The 23,007-nt window shown below is 39.3% G+C and overlaps 1 protein-coding gene and 1 long non-coding RNA gene across 2 annotated transcripts in view; one reads left to right on the plus strand and one right to left on the minus strand.

Moving 5' to 3' along the window:
• E2F7 (E2F transcription factor 7) overlaps window positions 1-23,007 on the minus strand; it is a 36,038-nt gene that overhangs the window by 8,698 nt on the left and 4,333 nt on the right. Inside the window, exons 3-7 of the mRNA XM_087934484.1 lie at window positions 17,296-17,574; window positions 9,265-9,433; window positions 3,503-3,790; window positions 1,426-1,584; window positions 511-648 (exon numbers count right to left, since the gene is read on the minus strand). Coding sequence (XP_087790610.1) covers window positions 511-648; window positions 1,426-1,584; window positions 3,503-3,790; window positions 9,265-9,433; window positions 17,296-17,574 — 1,033 coding nt within the window. The remainder of the gene's footprint in view (window positions 1-510; window positions 649-1,425; window positions 1,585-3,502; window positions 3,791-9,264; window positions 9,434-17,295; window positions 17,575-23,007) is intronic.
• Window positions 7,418-23,007, plus strand: part of LOC148125594 (uncharacterized) — a 35,963-nt gene continuing 20,373 nt past the window's right edge. The window contains exon 1 of the long non-coding RNA XR_015743826.1: window positions 7,418-8,272. This is a non-coding gene — a long non-coding RNA (uncharacterized LOC148125594). The remainder of the gene's footprint in view (window positions 8,273-23,007) is intronic.

The raw sequence follows: 23,007 nt of genomic DNA on the forward strand, positions 1-23,007 counted from the left end.
TTTTCTGCTACATTTTCTACCTGGGAAAAAAATGAACTTTCCCCCCCTCTTCTAGCAGTCTTCTTACCATAATTCATAGCTCTGCTTCCTATTTATTTGCTGTTCATATATAATAGCAAAATTACTCCTTGATTTGCTTCAGAATGTCATTGACAAGCTAGCAACTTTTTAAATAGAACGATATTTACTGAACAGTGTGTTTACATCATCTCTCCATATCTGTTCTGTCATGTTTCATTTAGAGCTTTCCATATTAAATATTTTATATGTTCACAAATTATTCCCCCCGATATAATCTTGGAGTATCACATGGACACTAATCCAGTCAGATTAGTAAGTAGATACTTGGCAAAACAAAATCATAGGCAGAACTGTTTTTCTATCACCTTATAATGCCTGTTGAATTTTTTACAGGTTTCTCTGGATATCATCAGTTTTGTTCATAAATCTAATAACTGATTAAGGCTCTCTGAGAAATGACTTGTTGGTAATGCAAAAATAGAAAAGTACCATTATTTCCAGTGAATTCCACAGGTCCAATCCATTTGAAGGCTGGCTTACGACCTCTTTCTTCTGTTACATGCACTTTCTTGATGAGCCCAAGACTTGTCAAGACATTCGCAATATCATACAGTCTTCTTACCTTTGCTGAAAGGAAAACAGCTTTAGTTCAAATGTAGTGAACTATATGTCCTCATTCGTTACATATAAATGTAACAAATTAGAAAAAAAAACACTGTTGTCGAAAAGCTAAAATTATGGGGAATTGGCACAAAGTAAAATGTCCTTCAAAATGTTGAGGGTCATTTGAATGAATAAATAAGTGCATAGAACTTCCAAAAAAAAAATCAATAACGTATATATCAAGGGTGTCAAACTGGAGGCCCAGGGGCTGGATGTGTCAAATGCAGGGCACACCCACCCCAGCTTTGTGAAAATGTCATGATGTCTCATGGCAACATGATGCCTTGAGTTTGACACCCATGGTCTATATTAAAGTTCATCCAACTGTCATCCAACTGGATGCTTTTGGACTTAACCTCCGTAGGTTTTAGTTTAGTTTTATTGACAGCAAATTAGAAGCACAGCATTTTATGAGAACATAAAGCTACTATTTCAAGTAATACTAATTTTAATTTTTTTAACATTGATTTTAATCAATCGACTATACACTATTTGAAAAATGTTAGTATCTTAGTATCTGAAATACCATACTTATTTTGTGAGATCTCATTTCAGTAAATATTACAATTATTGCTGCATAACAAAGTTTGAAAGAGGTTTTCTGGTATTTGTACATTATACTTATTTTCAAGTTGAAATTGCTCCAAAAAGATTTTAAAAAATTATATATGTTCTCTAGTTCTGCCAGTATAACCTTTTTTTGCTGACTCAGAACATTCATTTCCAAGAAGTGATTCTTACTTTTAAACTTGCTGTGATCAGCAGTATCCTGGCTTTCTTCTATCAATATTTTTGCTGCTATGTCAAGAGTGACTATCTTGGTCTTGGAGACAAGGAACAGCATGACAAATTTCTGGCTCATAATCCTCAATGACTTGTCCTTTCTGCTGTTTGCAGACGCTGTATTACAAACAAAACCCAAGTCTCAACATGTTACAATATTAACAGCCAAGAAAATATTATGAAGACTTATGGAAGAAATAGTGAAAGAAACAAAATCGTAGTTGAAAAGCATGTTTTTAATGAACAGACTATAATTGCCTATAACAGATGGATAGCTGTACTTTAACTATCTCCAGGACAGATGAAAAGATTATAAAATTATATATTGAACAAGTGAAATTGGAATGATTATTCATTAGGATAATGAATTAGCACCTTGTCATTTTCTTGCTAATTCCTCAACTCAAACATATATTTCTCTATGAAAAATCTTCATTTCTTGAAGGAGGATCTGAAGGTGCCCATGCTTGTTTAAAAACATGAGTTCTGCTTCAGATCTGAATTGCTGCACTTCCCTATTTTCCATCAATTGTACCAGAAGATAGAAGCATTGTATCAAGTTATAAAGCAATAGCCATATACTGTATGGCAGGAGTGTCAAACTCAAGATGCCTAGATCCGGCCTACAGGGCCGGCCTGGAAATAGCAAAGGATCAGCCCATGGTGCCTCTGCTAGCAAAAACAGTGTAGCCCCGTGCCCTGTTTTCACCTTGAACGGCCTCCTGCACTGCCAGCCAAAATGTGGTGGTGGGGACCCTCCAGAGGCCTCCCCCGGCCTGTTACAGGTCGAAATGGGGCTTCCGTGGGCTTTACTGTACTTACTTTTCGAAGAGCTCCAGAAGAGGCTGACTAATGTGGTAGAGAAGCCAAACTCTTTTACTCAGAAGCCTGTGAAGCTATAAGAACATGAGATGTAAGGAAAACAGCTTTCCCCATCTGAATAAAAGACCAGCTTCTCTGCCACGAGGACCTGCAGGCTTAATTTAATCCCAGTCTGATAAGCAGCCTCCTGCTTGCTGTTGACTGCCTAGTTCGAATGAGCAGCTTCAGGGATTGGGCCTTGGCAGCCAAACAAGGGGCTTGCAGTTCAGCCCAATGAGACAAAGGAAGCAAGCTTCTCGTTGATTGGCTGCTACTGCTGCCTAAATCCCTGAAGCTGTCCTGAAGCAGGAGGCATTTTCTACTACCAGAGGGATGATGACCCCAGGGCCCCAAGCCAAAGCCTTTTACTCAGAAGCTGACAAAAATGTTTTCCTTAGATTTCATGTTCTTACAGCTTCACCATTATCTGAATTTATGATATACACTTCGGCTTTTCTGTCAGTGGATCAGCCTCTTCTGGAGCTCTGGAAATCTTCAAAAAGTAAGTAATCAATGGGAAATGGAGTAAGTAAATGGAATCTGGAATGCTGGCAAAGCAGGCCCAGTCTGTGGGGACCCATCGGGGCAGCATGGAGGAAAGCAACTGTGAGGACCTCAGAGAAACATGAGGTACCTCAGTGGATTGGTAGAGGCCTTGGATGGCCTGCTCCAGCACTAGGCCCTGCATGCTCTTCCCCACTCTGAGATACCTCATGTGCATTTAATGACCTGTGTATTCAATTAACAAATGCATTGGGTAAAGTAGGGAGTGATCACGTTCATTTAATGTGATTCAAACAAACGAATCCTAGGGTTACAAATGTAAATAGCAGGCTCTATTACATTCGTAACTCCAGGATTACCTCTGTAATGAGAGTGAGTGTCTCAGAGAAGTCCTGCCTTAGCACTTGGCCACTATGACCAAGCCTTCTCCCTCTGAATTCAAACACAACCCTGATGTGGCCCTCAATGAAATCGAGTTTGACAGCCCTACTGTATGGGTGCAATTTGAGGGCAAAACACAATAGTTGTTTGACATGTGATTGACTACTTGAATCTAAAGAAAATGATAATTTGGATCTAATGATTTATGTAAAAATGTAAAATAGAAAAATACAGCACATTCTTCTTATATACATTTTTAAATCATTGCTAGTTCTCTTCCTTAACTTACCAGATGGACAATCCGTCTCTGAGAAGTCAAGCAATTGTCGATCTTGGAAATCTACAAAGCTTTCTTTTTTGTGTTCTCCAAATTTATACTCAAAGTCAAGTTCTTTCTGCTGGAAAGAAGTCATGAGCTCTTCATATTTTTGAAGCTCTCCTATTTCTTGGAGTTTTCTCAGAGTCTGGCTCAAACTGTGGCGACCATGCCAACAATACTGATTCTTAGCTACTCGGCTAACAAGATCAAGAGATTCCAGGACATTCACTATATCATAAATCCGCCTGCGTTCAACTCCTAGATGTAGAAAACCAAAGCATAAGACAGAGAATGTAATCAATGAATTGTAGCAATAAAATTTTTGAGAGAAAAGACAAATGAAGGAGTTTTACTTCCAAATGCAGGATCCAAATTTGTTCTCCTTAGCATTCAACACCTCTGTACATAAGGACTAACAGAAATGTTAAAATTTTCATGAGATTGTAATTACAATAATTTATATAAGATAAAGATATGGTAATGTGATAGGAACTTTAGGAACTATTTGTGGCAATATAATTTTTAAAAAGTAGTTAAGTATTCTGCGCTACTCAACAGAATGCGCAGAAGATGCATCAGAACATTTGTATATCATAAATTGTCCTCATACCACTAATACCAGTTGCAAGAGAGAGCTAAAGTCAATTCTAGATTATGCCTTCATATCAATGTGGCATTTTGATTTCTCCTGGCCAAGAACTTGTAAATTCAGAAGATCTGGCACTGATGCTATTTATGTCAATAAATGTTTGTATCATTAATAAGAAGTGATAGGGTATCAAAAACTACAGAAGTTAATGTATTTGTGCACATTGTGAGGTAGCTATAAATATGAAAGTGCAAATGCATTATTCTTCCTTAATAATAACCATGCACAGGACTGCATTATAATCAAATGATGAAGATCCATTTTCATTTAAAGATACTCATTTGCAATTGATCTTATAAGAACAATTCTCTATTGTATGTAATGTGAACAATTGGTGACACACTGGCTACATTTAAAATGTTATATTCTAATATGCTTGTATGAACAAGGAATTATTGATCCATGAGCAATACCCTAGAGCTCTTTCAGATTCCGTACCAGCTTATTAAAGGGCTGCCAAACCTGCTTAATATTTCCAAGGGTAGGCACTAACAATATCTTAGAAGCAACTCATAATTTCTAAGTTCAGATATACATATAAATGTAAACATTGAAAAGAGTTTAACAATTACTGTGCAGAAAGAATAACAATCCAAAGTCTAAGAGAAAAATAACAACCAGATTGTGCTAGAGCTCATATTAGGACTGCTTGCAGGAATCTGAATTCATTCCAGTGAAAAGAAATTTTCAAACTCTATTTTTTCTTCCAACAGCAAAACTGTCTAATGTTCCTTAGTGAAAAGAGCGTGAGCTCTGAGATTTATTATAAGAGGATTTAAAATGTCTCAGTCTTGTAAATGCTCATATATTATCATGGAAAAACAAATATATAGATATTTGTAATGTTCAAAAAGAATTATGCAAAATTGAATAATACTGTTAGAGATAAGAAGACTAGAACTATTACCTAGCAGTAATGAAACTTTAAATACTATTATTACAAGTAGCAGCAATAGTCACTCCTTGTTTATGACTCGAGTCTTTGAAAAGTTTAAGATGATTCAGCTTGAAATATATATTGAGACAGGTATTGTCAACAGGTATTCTTGAAGTTCATACTGTGTCAATGAAACTAAGTATTCAAGTGGGAACCAGTAGCATATTCAGTTTCTGAGACACCTGATAACACTATTTAAATCTTGTCAAATCTTTAAAAAGAAAACTATCCTATTTAGATTATACAAAATACAATAGGTTAAAAAAACCATGATAGTTGTATGGAGTTATTATCATTTACTGTTATTTTATTTCTTTTTCCTGTTGTATTTTTTACTTTTTTAAAAAAAGTACTCACTATATGGTTTTTTTTTTTGCATTGATGTATTGTATTCTAATTATTCTTGGGTTCCTGTTTTTTCCCCTTTTTGTCATTATTTTATAAGTAACAATAATAAAAAAGAATTCAACTGGGAACACATGACTTTGAAGCTGTGGTATATAAACTTACTATATATTCTCCATGCAAAGATTTACATTTGGAATAAAAGCATTCTTTTCTGTTTCAATATCCATGAGTTGAAGATGGTTGCATTAATGTGAGTTTGGGGAACTATAAAAAGTGTCAGTTGAGAGATCTGTAGTTACTTTGCCTTAATAGCAGATCTGGGGGATATAAGTCTTCACTGAAAATAATTTACTGCTCTTATCATATTTTTTGAGGCTTCATTCCTCATTATATTTTTCGTTAAACTTCCTACAGAAGAGAAATAACTTTGCTATGCAAAACAACTATTTTAAGGCAATATGCTATACAAAATGAAACAAAGCAATATAATTATATGAGGTCAAAGTTACATCAATGGTCTAATACAGTGGTAGCTAACCTTTTTGGGCTCCTGTGCCAAAAACCACAAGCACGCCAGCATGTCCATACTCATGTGCCAGCACCCAGAATGCAATGCACGCCCCCTGCGCATGCGCACGCAATCCCCACCCCCACTGCGCCTGATTTTCTGGCTGGTTTGAGGCCTTTTCCGGCCTCCCAGGGGCTTGGAAAAAGCCTCTGCATGGCTTCTCAGGCTGAATTATAGGCCCGTTTCATCACTTCCGGTATTACAGGAAGTGACAAAAAGTGACTTTTCAGGAGGCCAAAAAAGGCCTCAAACGAACTGAAAAAAAATAAGCTGTGAGACACAGGCATGCGCAGTGAGGTAAATTTGCATGCAGCTCGCATGCTAGCACAAATGGCTTTGCATGCCACTTGTGGCATGCGTGCCATAGGTTCGCCATCATGGGTCTAGTAATACCAGCTCATCTATAAAGACTTACTAGCCAATTTTTGTTTAACGTAGTCTTCCTGGTGTCGTCTTGCTGGATATCACTACAACTCACAGCCAGCAAGGTATTTCTTATTCAGCCTTAGTTGACAATGTATTTTTTATATCTTTGCCCTTATCATTGGTGTAGGCCCAGACTAGCTTCATATCCCTATTCAAATACATTCATTCCTTGTTTTTTGCTAACATTGCACGAGTGATCACTGCTGTCCTTTTTCTCTTCAGTAAACCAAGGGGAACCCTGGAGTAGAAGCAGTCACTGACTTATAACTACAGTTGAGCCAAAATGTCTATTGCTACATAGGGCAGTTTTAAAGTGTGTTTTGCCCTATTTATGATTTTTTTTGCCACAGCTGTTAAGTGAATCACTGCAGTTGTTAAATGAATCACATGGTTGTTCAGTGAATCTGGCTTCCTCCATGGACTTTTCTTGCTGAAATTCAAGCTAGGAGGGTTACAAATGGTGATCATATGACCCCAACAACAGTACAATGGTCGTAAGTACATGCCAGTTGCCAAGTGCCCGAATTTTGATCACCTGAACATGGGGATGCTGCAGTGATCTTAAGTGTGAAAACTGATCATAAGTAATTTTTTTCAGTGCCCTTGTAACTTCAGTCAGTCGTTAAATGAATGGTTTTAAGTTAAGGATTACCTTAACGAACAGAAAGCTGCTCTGGGCCAACCTCAACCAAATACAGTGGTCATAACCACAATTCGTTCCCTAACTTTGGTTGCAACCCGATTTGGTCGTGACCCGAAACTAATTTCCCATTGGATTGCATGTAAATACAATCAATCCACTCCAGACCCCTACGAACTGTATATAAATATTGTTTTTTAAAGATTTTAAAGCACAAAAATAGTTAATTATGCCATAGAACTCACAGTATAATAGTAAAATCCTTTAATAACACTGATAGCTCCTCCTGCCTTGGGCTGGTCTGGCTGGCTCGCACAGCACTCCTCCTGTGTTCCTCTCTGCAAGGAAGCCCCAGTGAGTAAAAGTGGCCTAACACATGCCACCCTTCCACACTCCGAAGCCAGTGCCAAGGCCTTTCTGTTGCCGGCCTGCTGAGGCAGAGAGCTACCACTGTCTGAAGCTCCTGGAGGATTGAGAGGAGAGGAGGCGGGGGAGATCCTGGCTTCCAAGCTGCCAGAATTCCCAACTGCAGAGCTTCTTTGGCTGGTTCCAGCCCTTGCAGCGTACATGTGCAAAACGGTAACAAAAAAGCTGAGATCGAGGCTTCTGTGCCATCACGCAGCTCTCCTGGGGAGGTAGGAGAGAGACAGAGAGGCTGCCTGGCCAGGGAGAAAGTTTATCTTACAAAACAAGTAAGAAGCCAGCGAGAACGAGATTAAAGGGTAACTTTAACTTGTGGAATGGCAGACAAGTTTATTCAGATCAGGACTTTCTCTATGGCATGGAAGGAGAAATTGACTGCGGCCATGTTAGATTGTGACCTGAAGATCTGTTCACGACCAGATGCTAAAATTTTCTGAAAATTTGGGTCGTCACTCAATTTGGTCGCAAACAGAAGCGTTTGCGACCACAGGTTCCACTGTATTGAATAGAATACTTTGGTTTCTTCCATAGTCTAGAGTCTGAACAATTGTATGTGTGGAACGATTCATAAAATGTCTAGGATATTTCCCAATGATTTCTGAAAATAAGAGTGATCCATGGGCACCTAATTTAATGGGTTCTCACCCCTGCAGCAATTGGTGATGTGCACAAGCTCAAAGTTATGAGAAAGAGATCTTTTCTTGACAAGAGGCTAGTGGCGATATTCTCCAGAAGATCACATCTCTGAGGTAAATGCCAAATCAAGCATGGCCCATGGTTAGCCTACTGTTGTCATAGTGGCTATGAAGTTCTGTCTGTATTCTTTAGGGAGAAAGTGAGAAAATCCTCAGCACTTCAGAAAACCCAACTACAAACCCAGCAATGAATTTAAACAGCTTGAGAAAGGAGGCTGTTGAGAAGCAGGCAGGCCAATGCAATAGCATCATTTCAAATTTATCACCCAACCCAACTTCCCCAATTGGCAATTTGTGGAACTGATCATTTGGTGACAATCAAAATATTCTGAGGCACTATTGCAATGACTCCTTCCCAATCTTAAAATTATACATAATGAAATAATTTATTTCATGATTTTATTGATAAAGTATTCTGAAGGCTAAAGTTTGCATCAAGAAATAACAAGATATGAACTGAATTGGCTTCAAACATGAACCATATGAAATCCCTCCAAATAAATTTGGAAGTTCTATAACTGTCTATAAACAAATTAGGTGATTCACATTTTAAAGCAAACCACTCATTTCATATTTTTAAGGTATTAGGTGGGTTGAAATAGTTCAGTTTACTGCTTGTCTAAATTAACAATGCACTTATTAATTTTAAAGCATACTAAAATTCACACTATATAATGCATATTATTATGTGTTTATGTGGAAGGAAGATGACATGGACTTAAGAGTGAATACATGCCTGTGAAACTAATACCATGAAACAAACTGATCTGATACAGACTCTTTCAGCTAATTCAACTGCTTTTTTCTACTGGAATGCATTTTTGGATCAATTCCTGTGAAGGAATCACTTGGCAGCATTACAAAGCAATTCAGCAGCACCTTCTGTGAAAGCTAAATAGAACACATGCAAATTACACAGTAGTACAATACATTTAAATAGGGCATATTTACAGCACTATGTCTGATGGACACACATTAAGGTCAATATTAAATTTATTAGAAACATTCATTTTTTTCAGTCAACCTCATTTTGCCCGTATACATACCAAGGCTAGAAGCCACTTCATCCAAAGAAATTGTTGTCTTCTCTGCTGATAAAGGGTAACTAGGATAGCGAGCTAAAAATTTTTGGCACAGCAGTCCTAAGCTTTTCTGTTTTCTGCTGGGTCTTTGCTTTTCATATTCATCTGCAGTAGCGTCATCTGCAGTATCACACTAGAAAACAGAGAGAATGTTTCTTTATGGCCATCTGTTACATTATGCAAAAGCACTAATTATATATAGCTGTTCACTAATACACATACAAACTATTATATGTTTGAGAAATTCATTTCTGAAAGCTAGATAACTTGTATTGCTTTCTTGTTACAAACTGTATTAGTATTCAGAAAAATATAATTTAGAATTACTATAATTTAGAAACATATTACCATTCTTCAGATATGTTTTACTTATAGTTTGAAACTAAACCTTGCTCTGGAAAACCCAGGGAGAATACTTCAGCTCTCTGAGTAAGAACTGTCAACTATTCTGGTATTCATATGTTTTCTTTCCTCTGTGGAAGCTTCTATGTTACACATTTTCACAATTGTCCTCACTAGAATGAGTGAAGAATGTTTTTAATTCAACTGGTTACTTTTTTTGGAGCAACTGCTCAAATATTTCCAAGTAGGTCCAAAGTTTAGGGATCCACCCATGTTAATTTAGACCACTGGTTGCCAACTGGCAGTCCACGGCCCACTGGTGGTCCGCTAGAAAATTTTGGTGGTCCGCAGAGAAATGTTACTCCTAGAGCACCCCCCAAAGCAATTAATCCAGGCTGCGTGGGAACACAACGCTGAGCCACCCTTATGGCCTGTGGAATCCTCCCCGCCCACTCACTCCTTACCTGGCAAACTTGCCTGCTAAGTTGCTATTTTTCTTCCCCGCTGACCATCAGCTGTTCTGCTGTGCCAGGAGATTTATATTAGCTAAAAAGCAGGAAATGGTTGCATTTCTTGCTTTCTAGCTAATCTTTAGATCTTTTGCTCTGCTTTTAAGCAGAGCTAAACCTTCCTTAGGACTGAAGCTGCTATTATTCAGTGCAGGTAGCCAATGACAGATAGATAGATCTCTGAATAAATCTGTGATTCTGTGAGCAACTCAATCTGCCTGCCTGCTTTGCAGTAAAAGTTGCTCTTTTTTATAAAAAAAAATCAATATTTACATACATAGTGTGTTGTGAGTTAACGAGTTTGCTTGCAAGCAAATTTTATGTGATAGACTCAGGTAGCCGATTGTAGAATCATAGATCTCTAAGTGAATCTGTGATTCTGTGAGCAACTCAATCTGCCTGCCTGCTTTGCCTGATTTTGGGTAAAAGTTGCTCTTTTTAAATAAAATATTAAAATATATACATATCTTTTTAAATAAAATATTAACACAAATATTTATAATATTTATATAGAAGCCATGCCCAACCAGTCACATGACAACCAAATCGCACCATGCCCACAGAACCAGTTGTTAAGAAATTTGAATCCCACCCCTGCCTCTATGTTTGTCTATGTATATGTGTGTGTGAGAGGGAGAAAGACAGAGAGGTTAGATCAGATCTTTCTCTCTCTCTCCAATGTTAGCAAGCCACCATCAGTCAAAATTCATATTAGAAGTTCCCGGGATTTAAAATTATGAGTTTGGTGGTCCCTGAAGTCCAAAAGTTTGGCGACAGCATATACAGCATATTAACTTGTTTTTATTGACTGTTCCTACTCATCTACCTAGTCTCATATCCATATCCATCCATCCATATGTATACGATATTACCAAAATTATTAGTTAATCTATTGGTAGATATCATGAGACACTGATACAACATAAACAGGGATGTTATGGCAAGCTGAGATTTTAAAATGAGGAAATGTTTCCCATAATGTCACAATGCAGGCTCTATCTTTTACACACTTGCATGCAATATTATTGCAGTGCAAGTACTAAAACAGGGAGACCGTGCTGGTCAGACAGTTCCTCATGGGAAACATAGTTAATGCATCATAGGAAATGTAGTTATATCATGTGGTCACATCTGTAATCCTGATTGGTCACTGAATTGACCTCTAGTTGGTTTGGGGGAAGCCTTTGTTCATTCCTTGCCTGGACCCAGCAGCATGCTGGATCCCTTGCTGTATCATTATGGGATGAAGATAACCATATTTTCACACTATGAAGATGACTATACAAAGATTGGATATTAGATGAATCTCAACATAACTGTGAGTTATACCTTGAGGATGCCTATTACAATCCAATAAAGAAACTTTGTATGGAAGCCTTTGTAGAGTTTATCTAACTGTCTTTATCTTCAGCCAGAAAGTTAAAGACAGAACAGTGAAAATATGCGTTAATCTGAATTCCTATCCATAAGTAAAAATATGGATTAATCTGATATCATAGGACAGTAAAAAGATGAGTCCGATTTTCTCTTAAATTAGTGAAAAAGAAGCTTGATTCTGACTTCCTAAGCAAGAATGAAGTTGAATGAAATCCTTTCAAATCAGATTGCGACGAAGGATTTAAACCCTGAATCTTCTCTCTCTCTCTGAGCAAGAAAGTTAAAAATCCTGTTTGAATTACTGGGAGGGGCCAGAAATCCCCCCATTTGCAAGAGACAAATAAGTAGCATCACCTCTGTCTCTCTCTGCATCCTTTGTGTGCAACCTTTGTGACTGTTTTGCAAACAAGAGGCTGATTTGAGTAAGCTGTGTTATCTCCTGGCTCTTGAGTCACTAAAACAAAGAGTTGATTCCCCTCTGTTCATCTGGAAGAAGGAACTCGTGCCATAAAGGGGACCTTCTTTACTCGAATTTATGATGGTAGTTTCCAAGTAACAGAGTCATAAATACTTTAGATTGGCTTTGCAAAGGACTGAGGGGAAGGTATTAGCAATTGAAAGATGGAGATGAGCCATTCCCATGGAAACCAGTCATAAATTCCTTTACTACTCTGCCTGGAAACCAAGCCCCCCCCCCCCAAGAGAAATTCTGTCTCTGAAAAAGCTAAAAGAAAGTTGCCCTTCTATGTCCTAACATCTTTGTTCCAAACTGGAGACAAATCCTTAGATGAATTTAGCAAGAAGTCAGCCTAAAGTCTACACCAAGGAAGTGTTGTACCAGTGTCTTCCAGAGGTTGCAACACACACCTAGTGGCCAACCAGTGTTGCACCAGCGTCTTCCAGAGATTGCAACACACACCCTAGTGGCCAACCAGTGTACTGTACCAGCATCTTCCAGACCTCGCAACGCACTCTAGTGGCCAACTGGTGAATTTCAATGGAGTCTCCTAAATTCAGCTACCCACTTGCAGCGCACCCTAATGGAAAAAAGGGGAATTGCATGGAAAATGGCTAAATTTTCCAAAATTCACCTTTTGCCAATTTAAAGCACGGCAGCATCTTCAGCCATGACAGATTTCTCTGATGTGCCAGAAGACTCAACCCCCCCCCTCCCAATCCTTGATGTAAATGTGGACCTTGGTTCCCAAAACCCATCGGATGTCCAAACTTCCGAAAAAGCAAGGGTACCTCAGAAAGCCTACAACCTCAGACAGCAAAGAAAGCCTATCGAGGCCATGGAGTCATGCTTGAGGGAAGATTGGAACAGGCAGTATCGCCACTATGCAAACTCATGGTTGGAGCTGCTGAGGATCTGCGACACTCCCAAACGCAAGCTGTCCCTCAAGAGAATCCGCACATTGCAGAATGAGCTAGATGACCTTCTCGCACGGTGGAGAGACAGTGAAGGTAACCTCAAATCCATCCAGTCGAGGCTGGGTGACTCAAAGCTCCAAGAGCACATACATTGCTTCAAGGAATTAAACGAGGAACACGAGGACTACATTCAGAGACACAAAGACTCCCTCCAGGCCGCACTCCATGATGCGCTACAGATGGAAGAAATGTCGAGAAAGAGGGCCACATCTGACATAGCCCCTCGATCACACGTTGCCTCCTTCCACTATTATAAGAAAACCTCCTCCCTTCAAGCCAACTAGATCTCAAGTAGGTTCCAGTGTCTCATTGCAATTCTCAGCTGCTAGCTCTTCCAATCCTTCCAGAGTATCCTCCCGTCGCAGTAACACATCTAAGGCCTCAAAAGCAGCAAGTTATGAATGAGCTGTAGAAGCTCAAATCAAAGCTGCAGTAGCAGAGGCAGATCTACGTGCAACGACGGAGGTGACATGGCAGAAGGAGGCAGTAGCAGCTCAAGCAGCAGAAATGGCCAGCCAACAGGCAGAAATGGCCAAAGCTCAGGCCCAATTGGAGTTGCTCGAACGACAAAGGGAGACGGCAGCAAAAACAGCACGGGCCACAGCATTGCAGAAGGCGGCCAATGACGCCTCACTCAACTTCAACCTTGGAGAGTTGGAAAAAGAGAGCCCAGATAAATGGGTCAAGGCTACGTGGATGAGCAGTACTCATTACGACATGAGTAGGTGGAACCGGCATGCTTAGTTAGCAGTCTCCAAAAACTAGGGGATCAAAGGGATGAATCTCAACCACAGGATCTAAACATTGGTCAAAAAATTGACATCGTAAGACCTAAGACTCGAGATTCCATTCCCCAAAACAGCAAACCTACCCCAATGTCTCATGACCTGCTAGGCAAGCAAATTAGCCCACCAGTTACAACAAAGATTTCTCAACAGGTAGGTATGCAAGCAGCCACAATTGGCACACTCAATCCAAAGGCAAAAGAGTTCCTGCCAGACCCTGAAGGCAACTCTAACGCAGATGTATGGCAAGACAAATGTGGTACCCATACCCGGCAGCAAGATAGACTACCTGCGTATGTGTTAAACGATCACAACCTCCTCATGAAGTACTCTGAGGAGAACCACGAACCATCTATGACACATACCTTCGAGCCCGAATGCCATGCCTACGAGGATGCTGCACCAAGGGATGATCTGCCATCACAGAGGAAATAGAGAACAGTCACCACAATGGGGAAAGCTGGACTTAGCAGCTAACAGTGTGTATAAATTTAACGACAAGCCAGGCAGAGAATACCTATTGTGGAAGCGTGTTCTCACAGGTACCATTCAACAAGAAAGCTATGTCCTGGCGAAGAACTTACATTTCTGTTGGCATGGCTGGGACCACGGTCTGTTGAAATAGTGAAAGACATTTACACATCCTTACTAAACAACACAGGCACCGCACTGAAACAAACGTGGGATGAGCTTGATCAGAAGTATGGCGATTCCACATTGATGGAATACTTGCTCTTAGAACGACTCGGTGGGTCACCATTCTTACACAGCTGCGAACAGCCAAAACATGTTCTGACATACCAGGACTTGCTTGCCTTGACCAGTTCATAATGCAAGAAGCAATCATTACCAAACTACCGAAAGAGATACTGGAACAATGGATTGTTTTGTCTGATGCCTTCTTGGCCACGAACCAAAACAGAGAACCACCCTTTACCCTTCTTGAAGAATTTGTTGCCCGCCAAACAAAGTCCTGCAACAGCCATCGAAACCTCCGCCTCAGAAACAGCTATCTCCCAACTGACAAAGAACACAACCGAAACTCTACACCTTTCAAGAGAATGGCACAAATCGCAAGAGAAAAGAACCTTGTGGATGTACATAAAACGGAGATCACCACAGACTTTCACCAAGAAGCTCCACACCAGACCGATCATCGACCTAGTGTTGCTGCGGAGAAAGGCTATACTTGAAGATTGAACCTCAAGCTTTGCATGCTTTGTATCTACCTCATTGCATTGTTTGATGCAATATTATTTACTGTTTATCTTAGTTGTTTACTTTAGTTGATAGTAGATAGATAGTGGAATTTATAATTCCAGGCGGGGAGTGTGCTGGTCAGACAGTATATAGTTAATTGGGAATTGGGAGCTGTCCCCTTAAGTGAATGCATCATGGGAAATGTAGTACATGTCACGTGGTCACATCTGTAATCCGGATTGGTCACTGAATTGACCTCTAGTTGGGTTGGGGGAAGCCTTTGTTCATTCCTTGCCTGGATCCAGCATGCTGCTGTATTATTATGGGATGAAAACCACATTTTCACACTATGAAGATGACTATACAAAGATTGGACATTAGATGAATCTCAACATAGTTATAACATGAGTTATACCTTGAGGATGCCTATTACAATCCAATAAAGAAACTTTGTATGGAAGCCTTTGTAGAGTTTATCTAACTGTCTTTATCTTCAGCCAGAAAGTTAGAGAACAGAAACCGATTTTTGACGCCAGCCCACTAACAGTGCGTATCTATGACAGTCAGTGGTGATTGCTAAAATATCATTATAGTAAAAGTGAAGCTTTGGCATGCTAAGTTGATTCATTATGTCAATTATTACTGGGAATGTTTCAACCTGGTTCTAAATTGATGGAATGTTTTATGACCTTTCTTATTCTTAAACTTTACTAGATAGATAGAATTTTTTATTGGCCAAGTGTGATTGGACACACAAGGAATTTGTCTTCTATACAGCATTATATAGCATTCTATGCACATTAAATAAGAAACAGTAGGCCCTGGGTCATTGGTTTGCACGGGGGGACCTGCAGTGATACAAGGGAGAGAAATTAGAAATACAGGAAGTCCTTGATTTACATCCATTACTGGGATTGGAATTTTGGCCATAGAATGTTGCAGTTGTAAGCCAAGGCATCATATCACCAGAATTGAAGTTTTGACAGGTTTTTTATGGCAATCATTAAATAAAGTATGTGGTTAGAAGTCCACATCCACATTCCTGAATAGGATTTTTCTGCTGGAAATTGGCAAAAAAACAAACTCCAGACACAAGACGATGAGATGGTGATTGTAAATATGAGCTGTTGCCAAAAACCAAAATGAGATCATATGACTGTGGGAGGGGAGTCGCTTTACAATGACTGGAAGTGCTTTCCAATCATTTTAACTTCAAATAGATATTAAATGACTAGTCATAACTTGAGGATTATCACTATTCTCAGAGACAAAATTCCCTGTTTTAGTATCATAAGAAAGTTATCAAATCTTCACCCAGGGCCCTTGCAAACCATTTAAAGGCTTAAACTCCTCCCCTTTCATTTTCTTGAACATTTATTAATACATTTCTCACTGGTGGTGTGGAAATGACAATTCTCAATAGATTTAACTACTTATAAATCATTACATTTAATAAAGCCTATACAATACAGGTTGATTGGTTAATGTCATTCCATTTTAAATAAATTCTAGAATAAGGACAAACTTTTCAGTTACCGTTCATGAATGTAATATACAGCACATAATTTATTATACAGTGCTAGTAGAGCATCCACTATATTTTAATTTTTTTTAAATGGACTGATTCAGAACAGTTGGGTTTGCCTTTTTTATCAGGTACTTTTGTGTTATAGTTTACATTAGAATCTATTGCCATGGTGTCTGTGATATCAGTTGAAGAGTCCCTGGAGTATTCCACCCATTTTAAAGAACTTAAAAACATTGATTACTTTAAAAAAAATTAAATATGGTAAAATATGTATGAGAAAACCAAGTCTCATTAAGTCTATGCATTCAGAACTTGAGATCTCTCATTTGAACCTGAAAAGATTCCTGACCATTGTTCTAGAAGCGCTTTAGGTCTTTCCAAGGCCCATCTATTATATTGTCAGGATTTTATTTAATCTAGGCTCACAAGATAGTTATAGGCCCAGGCTTTGAATCTTTAAGTTCAAAAAGTATTCAGATGGCAACACTGTCCTGTGGTTTCCTTAACTCGATTGCAATATTTCTGACCCTGTAGTGCTCCCATGAGCCCACGAAAAGATAAGATTCCTTAAAGCGGCTGTCTAGAGATACATCAAAAACATGCTAGATACCCCTGAAACACATTTTACTTTTTTCAGATCTGAATACTGCTTGCTAATAATGTAAAATAAACTATACATAACTAAAGAGAATAGAATGCAAATGGTTACTGAGATTGTGGATGTTAAACAACAGCTGTTTACATGCCTAAACAGAATACTGTATAATTAAAATAGGTAGCCTTTTAATTGTGACAATTTTCCCTATGACAGGTGAGTTACCTGAGAGGAATCGGGGAGAGCATCACTGAATTCATTGTTCTCAATTGGTCTGAAGAGTTCTTTTTTCTTTTCCCTGTCCCGCATGTCAGGACTAGCAGCACTAATAAGCATCTTTAGGTTAGCTGTTGGGGTCCATGGATCTGCAAGAGGCCTATCTGTCAGCTTCACAGGTGTAATCGGGCTTCTCTCAGGGGTACAGGTTTTTTGCTTAGACAAATCGATGGGCTCATTTTTCATGGGAGTCTTTGGGGTCATTCTGGGTCGATCAAATATATTTTCCTGTTAGAAAGAAGGCAGCCAATTAACATATAAATCTATACAATTCCTGGGTTGTACAATACTTCAGCTTCATACCAAGAATTACCTGCTCAGGAGTCAAGACTATCAATGGCTTCTAGCCAAGATGAACACTCATTGCTTTAGTATCAAGGATAGTGTACCTCTCAGAAAGGATGATACTGTGCTCCTGTTCTTCTCATAGATGTGTCAATGTCATCTGGATGACTTTCATGGGAACAAATGTGAAACAAGATAGTTCTAACCACATAAGGCTCTTCAAATAGCTTGCCTTGACTTTTATAGGAAGAAAGAGATTACAACTTGGGAAGGTGATAAGAAACTGACTCAAGAACACTTAAGTCACAAAGTTTGGAAATCAAGTTTGGATCAACTGTTCTCAGAATAGTGCTTTTCTTTCTTCATATTGGGAAGGAAGGAAGCTTCAAAGAACCGAATTGGAGCAAACCACCATTTAGAATCTTAGATTTTCTACCTTCTTTAAAAAAACACTTCCTGGAGGAGTTGCAATGTGTAAGGGCACATCACATAATTTTCAGTCACAAGATGACCCACGACTTACAACCAATTACTTAGTGACTGTTTGAAGTTATAAGGGAATTTATAACCCAGATTTGAAGTTCCAATGGTTGAGCCCCTTCCACAGACACATGACTGAACTTTGGATATTTGGCAACATGGCCACATTTATGACAATTTGCAGTATCCCATGGTCGCATGACCACATTTTGCAATGGTTTGTAAACACTTCCAGGTTTCAGCAAAACTGCCCCCATAGGGAACAATTGCAGCCATTGCTTTATGACTGTCACAAAAAAGATAGTAAAAAACATGTTATATTATGGTTGTATGAATTATGACCGTATATGTTAAGGACTACCTGTGTATGAAGGCCTATATTTAATAAGCATAGGACTTATTCAAGCTTGGTCATAAACCAATTTACTGTAATTGAAGTGGTGGGAACCAGAATATTGACAATCAGAGAGCAATGATTAGTCTTTCTAAAATTAATGCCTTCATATTTGAATAAACAGTAAAGATTCAATGACTGTTTTTTCATAAGCACTGTTACAGGTAACAATTACAAAGTATGTGTAGATACCAGCAAATTGTTTTGATAAACTCTCTGATGTAGTAGAGACTCATCCTTGCTGTATATGGCAATCGTATCAAATCTTGCATTATTTAATGTTATAAAATTGTATATTCAATTTGATCTTAAGGAGAGATGAATAGAATAATCATTTGATTTGCCATATCTTCTGTCCCTCTTTTAAGAACTTGCTTTTTCATTAAAGGGTGCAAATCTCTGGGGAGACATGAATTAGAGGTTCCATTTTTCCTTTTGTGATTCAACTGTTAGCAAGACATCTTAGTTTAGGCTGAGCCTAAGTACTAAATCTTATTTATTAAAAACTCACATTAGTACAATTGGCAATTGCAATACAATGGCCTGCACTTAAGTATTATGTAATTGCTTAGAATGGTGGAACTTTACAAAGGTGAAATGTTGCTGAATTATTGTAAGACATCTAGCTTTGTTGAAGGGAACATTGCACAGCAGTCAACAAGCATTTAGACTTGTTTTGCCTGCTTAGTTGGTTAGAGATCTAGAGATTTATTGTAGATAAGGGAGTGTGCCAAAGGAGTCAAATCTGCTTATCTAATCTGAGTGAGTTGAACAGAAGCAGTTTGATTAAAAAAAGCAGATTATGTCTGCATTTTTATATATTTATATTTTTTGTTTTTCCCCTCAGCTTTACAAATAACTTTCTGAGGTAATAGTTCTATCAGATGTTACATATTTTTAAGTACAACTTAAAAGGAGCGGCTTATCCTTCTTCTTGAAATTTAAAACTATTTGTAATTGATATTTTATCACAAACACACACACACAATTTGCCTGTGTTAAATTGCATATCAAAAATGTAGTTGTAAAATTAAAATAATTACTTTCTTTGGTGAAAAGCAACTTCAAGTACTAAAATGGAAAAAACAGCTATGCATTCAGGTTTCAAAACACTACTAAATCAATAAATGCAGATTCCCATACACAACCTTTCATCTTCATGAAAACATTGGTATTTCTAATTTGATCTGATTCAAAAAAGCTAATTAAAATTCTTGTTTATCAGGAGAGCACCAGGAAGACTTCATCTGTGGTTCGTTACGTTTTACATATAAATTGGGATTTCAACTTAATTTTTTTCAGACAAGCCAGAATCAATTTTCAAGTCTTTTGTTACACAGTGCTCTTCCACGCACAGTTGGTTCCAATATTTTCAAATAAGCAGCACAGCAACAAAATAATTATAAAAACAAGGAGGAATGTTGAGTAAGTTTATTGAACTTAACAATTGTATAACTCATAACACTGAACATATTACTGGGCACAATTTAGAATCTATTAGTGAAACATAATTCAGAAACAACAAATTAAAGATTGTATGATTAATGGTCGCAAAATTCAAAAGCAGTTATAGAGATGAGGCAGTAGGAATTTCAATAGACAAATAGTACATTCATCTTAAATATTATATTTAGAAAGAACTGGTATGCTTCATTGCAATATATTACTCCAGTTAAGTTTGCTAAGATGACTAGCTCCTTTTCTCTAAATGACCAATAGCAAGTAGACTTATATACCTCTTTACAGCCCTCTCTAAGAGGTTTACATAGTTAGCATATTGCCCCCAACAATTTTGGGTCCTCATTTTACCCACCACAGAAGAATGGAAGGCTGAGTTAACCTTGAGCTTGGTGAGATTTGAACTACAAGACTGTACGCAGCAGAAGTAACCTGCAGTATTGCACTCTAGAAACTGCGCCAAGGCTCATAATGGTAAATGGTAAAAATGCAATGAACAAAGCAGATCTTCCATATGTTGTAGGAATGTTGTAACACTCAACAATTTTAGAAATTATTTTATGGTAGAATAAAATAAATGTTGATAATTGTAATATCCACCTTTTATAAATTTCACCAAACAACACTTTCCTTTGAAATATGCCACGCTGACTATATATAATATATAATAACAGCTGCAAGAATTTTTTATTTTATTTTAATTATTGATTGAATTTATATTGCCGCCTATTCACCCATGGCAATTTGAGGTGGCTTACAGAATGTAAAACCATATTTAAAATAAAAAACAATAAAAATTAACAAAATAATCAAATAAATTAATAAAGTACAATAGAACAAAATCTGGAAATAAATAAATAAACCACCCCCAACTCCCACTCCCCGCCCCGATGACAGCAGATCACATGAGCCATTTGATGGGCTCCATCCCACTCTGGATTCCCCAGGCCCGCTGGTAGAACCAGGTCTTCGATGCCTTCCAGAAGAGTTTTAGAGAGGAGTGCATTCTAATCTCTGGGGGAATGATGTTCCAGAGAGGGAGCCATCACGGAGAAGGCCGTTCTTCTGGGTCCCATCAGGTGTATCTCCCTCAGGGATGGGACCCGCAGCATTCCATCTCCCTATTCTAATGGGTCAGGTAGATGTAACCAGCAAGAGACGTTTCCTCAGATAATCCGGTCCCAAGCCATTAAGGGCTCTAAAGATGACACCCAGCACATTGAATTGCACCTGGAAGCAAATCGGCAACCAATGCAACTGCTGCAGGAGAGGTGAAACATATGCACACGGGGATCTGCACACAACTATGCAGCTGCTGCATTTTGCACCAACTGGAGCTTCCAGATGTTCAAGGGCAGCCCCATGTAGGCCGTGTTGCAATAATCAAGACGGGAAGTGACTAGGGCATGAGTAGGGATTGTTGGTCCAGGAAAGGGCATAACTTCGAGCAGGAGTCATGAATCCAGGAAAACCCCTAGATTACGCACAGGGTCTGTTTGGGGTAGTGCCGCCCCATCCAAGACCAAAGGTGGCAATTCTCCCTGAGCCAATGAACCCCAAACCCAGAGCCACCGGTCTTGCAAGGGTTTAGTTTCAACCCATTGTTCCCCATCCAGCCCCTAACAGTCTCCAGGTACTGTGAGAGGGAGGACACAGCAACACTTAACTCATCACAGGCCGAGAGATACAGCTGAGTATCATCCATGGTGACAAATGATCTCACCCAGAGGCTTCATATAAATGTTGAACAGGAGTGGAAAGAGTACCGAGTCCTGCAGAACCCCGTAAAGCAGTGGGTGAGGGCTGGATCTCTCCCCTCCTATCAACACTGAGAGCAGCCGCAGAGGAAGGAAGTGAACCAGGGACAGCACAAGGCCTCCCAGTCCCATCGTCTGAAGCCACCCCAGGAGAATCCCATGGTCAATGGTATCAAAAGCTGCTGAGGGATCAAGTAGAGCAAGGATGGATGCACTATCCCCATCCCACTCTCGTCAGAGATTATCCAAAAGTATGACCAATTCCATTTCTGTCCCAAATCCAGGCCTGAATCCTGACTGGTAGGGGCTGAGACAATCTGTTTCATCCAGAAACCTCTGGAGCTACTGTGCGACCACCTTAACAGCCTTCCCCAAAAAGGGAAGATTGGAGACAGGTCGGAAATTATCCAACCGGGTAGTCCAGCGATGGCTTTTTAAGAGGGCGGACCACAGCATCTTTAAAGTGCTGGGACACTGTCCCCTCCTGAAGGGAAGCATTAATCCCTGCCAGAGTCCACCCACCTGTCACTTCCTGGTAAGCTTTCACAAGCCAGGAGGGACAAGGGTCTAAAACACAGATGCTTGTGCGCATACTCCCTAGGATCCTGTCCACTTCCTCAGGAGCAACAGGGTCAAACCGTTCCCAGATAACAGGGCAAGAACCTACCTCAGGAGCTTCCACCAGACCAGCAACCACCCTGGTATCTAACTGGGAATGAAGTTGAGTGATTTTGTCTTCCTGAAAATCTGCAAATTCCTCAGTGCACCCCTTCAATCTCCTCCTTCCCCAGGAGGAGATGGCCCACCTTAAAGAGGGCCGCTGGGTGATTATCTGCAGACGCAATTAGTGTGTAGAAGTATTTACACTTCGTCACACAAATTGCCATGAGGTAAGCCTTAGTAGCAGCTCTTACCCATGTTTGAGTTCATCTATCTTCTGCCAGTGGCGCTCTAGATATCTCATACGTTTCATCCTTCTCAGTTCCTCTGTATACCATGGGGCACAGAGAGGTCTATGGGTGAGGAGAGGTCGCAAAGGTGCAATCCTATCCAGAGCCTCAGTCACATTCCTGTTCCAAACAGTGACTATGAGTTTGGCTGGACTGCACAGTAGATTTGCAGTTATAACCCCCAGTTCCTTCTGGAACCCATCTGGGTCCATTAGTCAATGCGGCGGACTAATCTAATCACCTGCGGGTATGTGTGTGTGTGCAGCTTTTGAGAAATTCATTGCCACCAGACTGTGATCCAACCATGACAAGGGGACATGGACAGGTCCACCAGTTC

This window comes from Pseudonaja textilis, chromosome 5 (assembly GCF_049901715.1).
Source record: "Pseudonaja textilis isolate UNSWEBS1 chromosome 5, rPseTex1.2, whole genome shotgun sequence".
Lineage (NCBI taxonomy): Eukaryota > Metazoa > Chordata > Lepidosauria > Squamata > Elapidae > Pseudonaja > Pseudonaja textilis.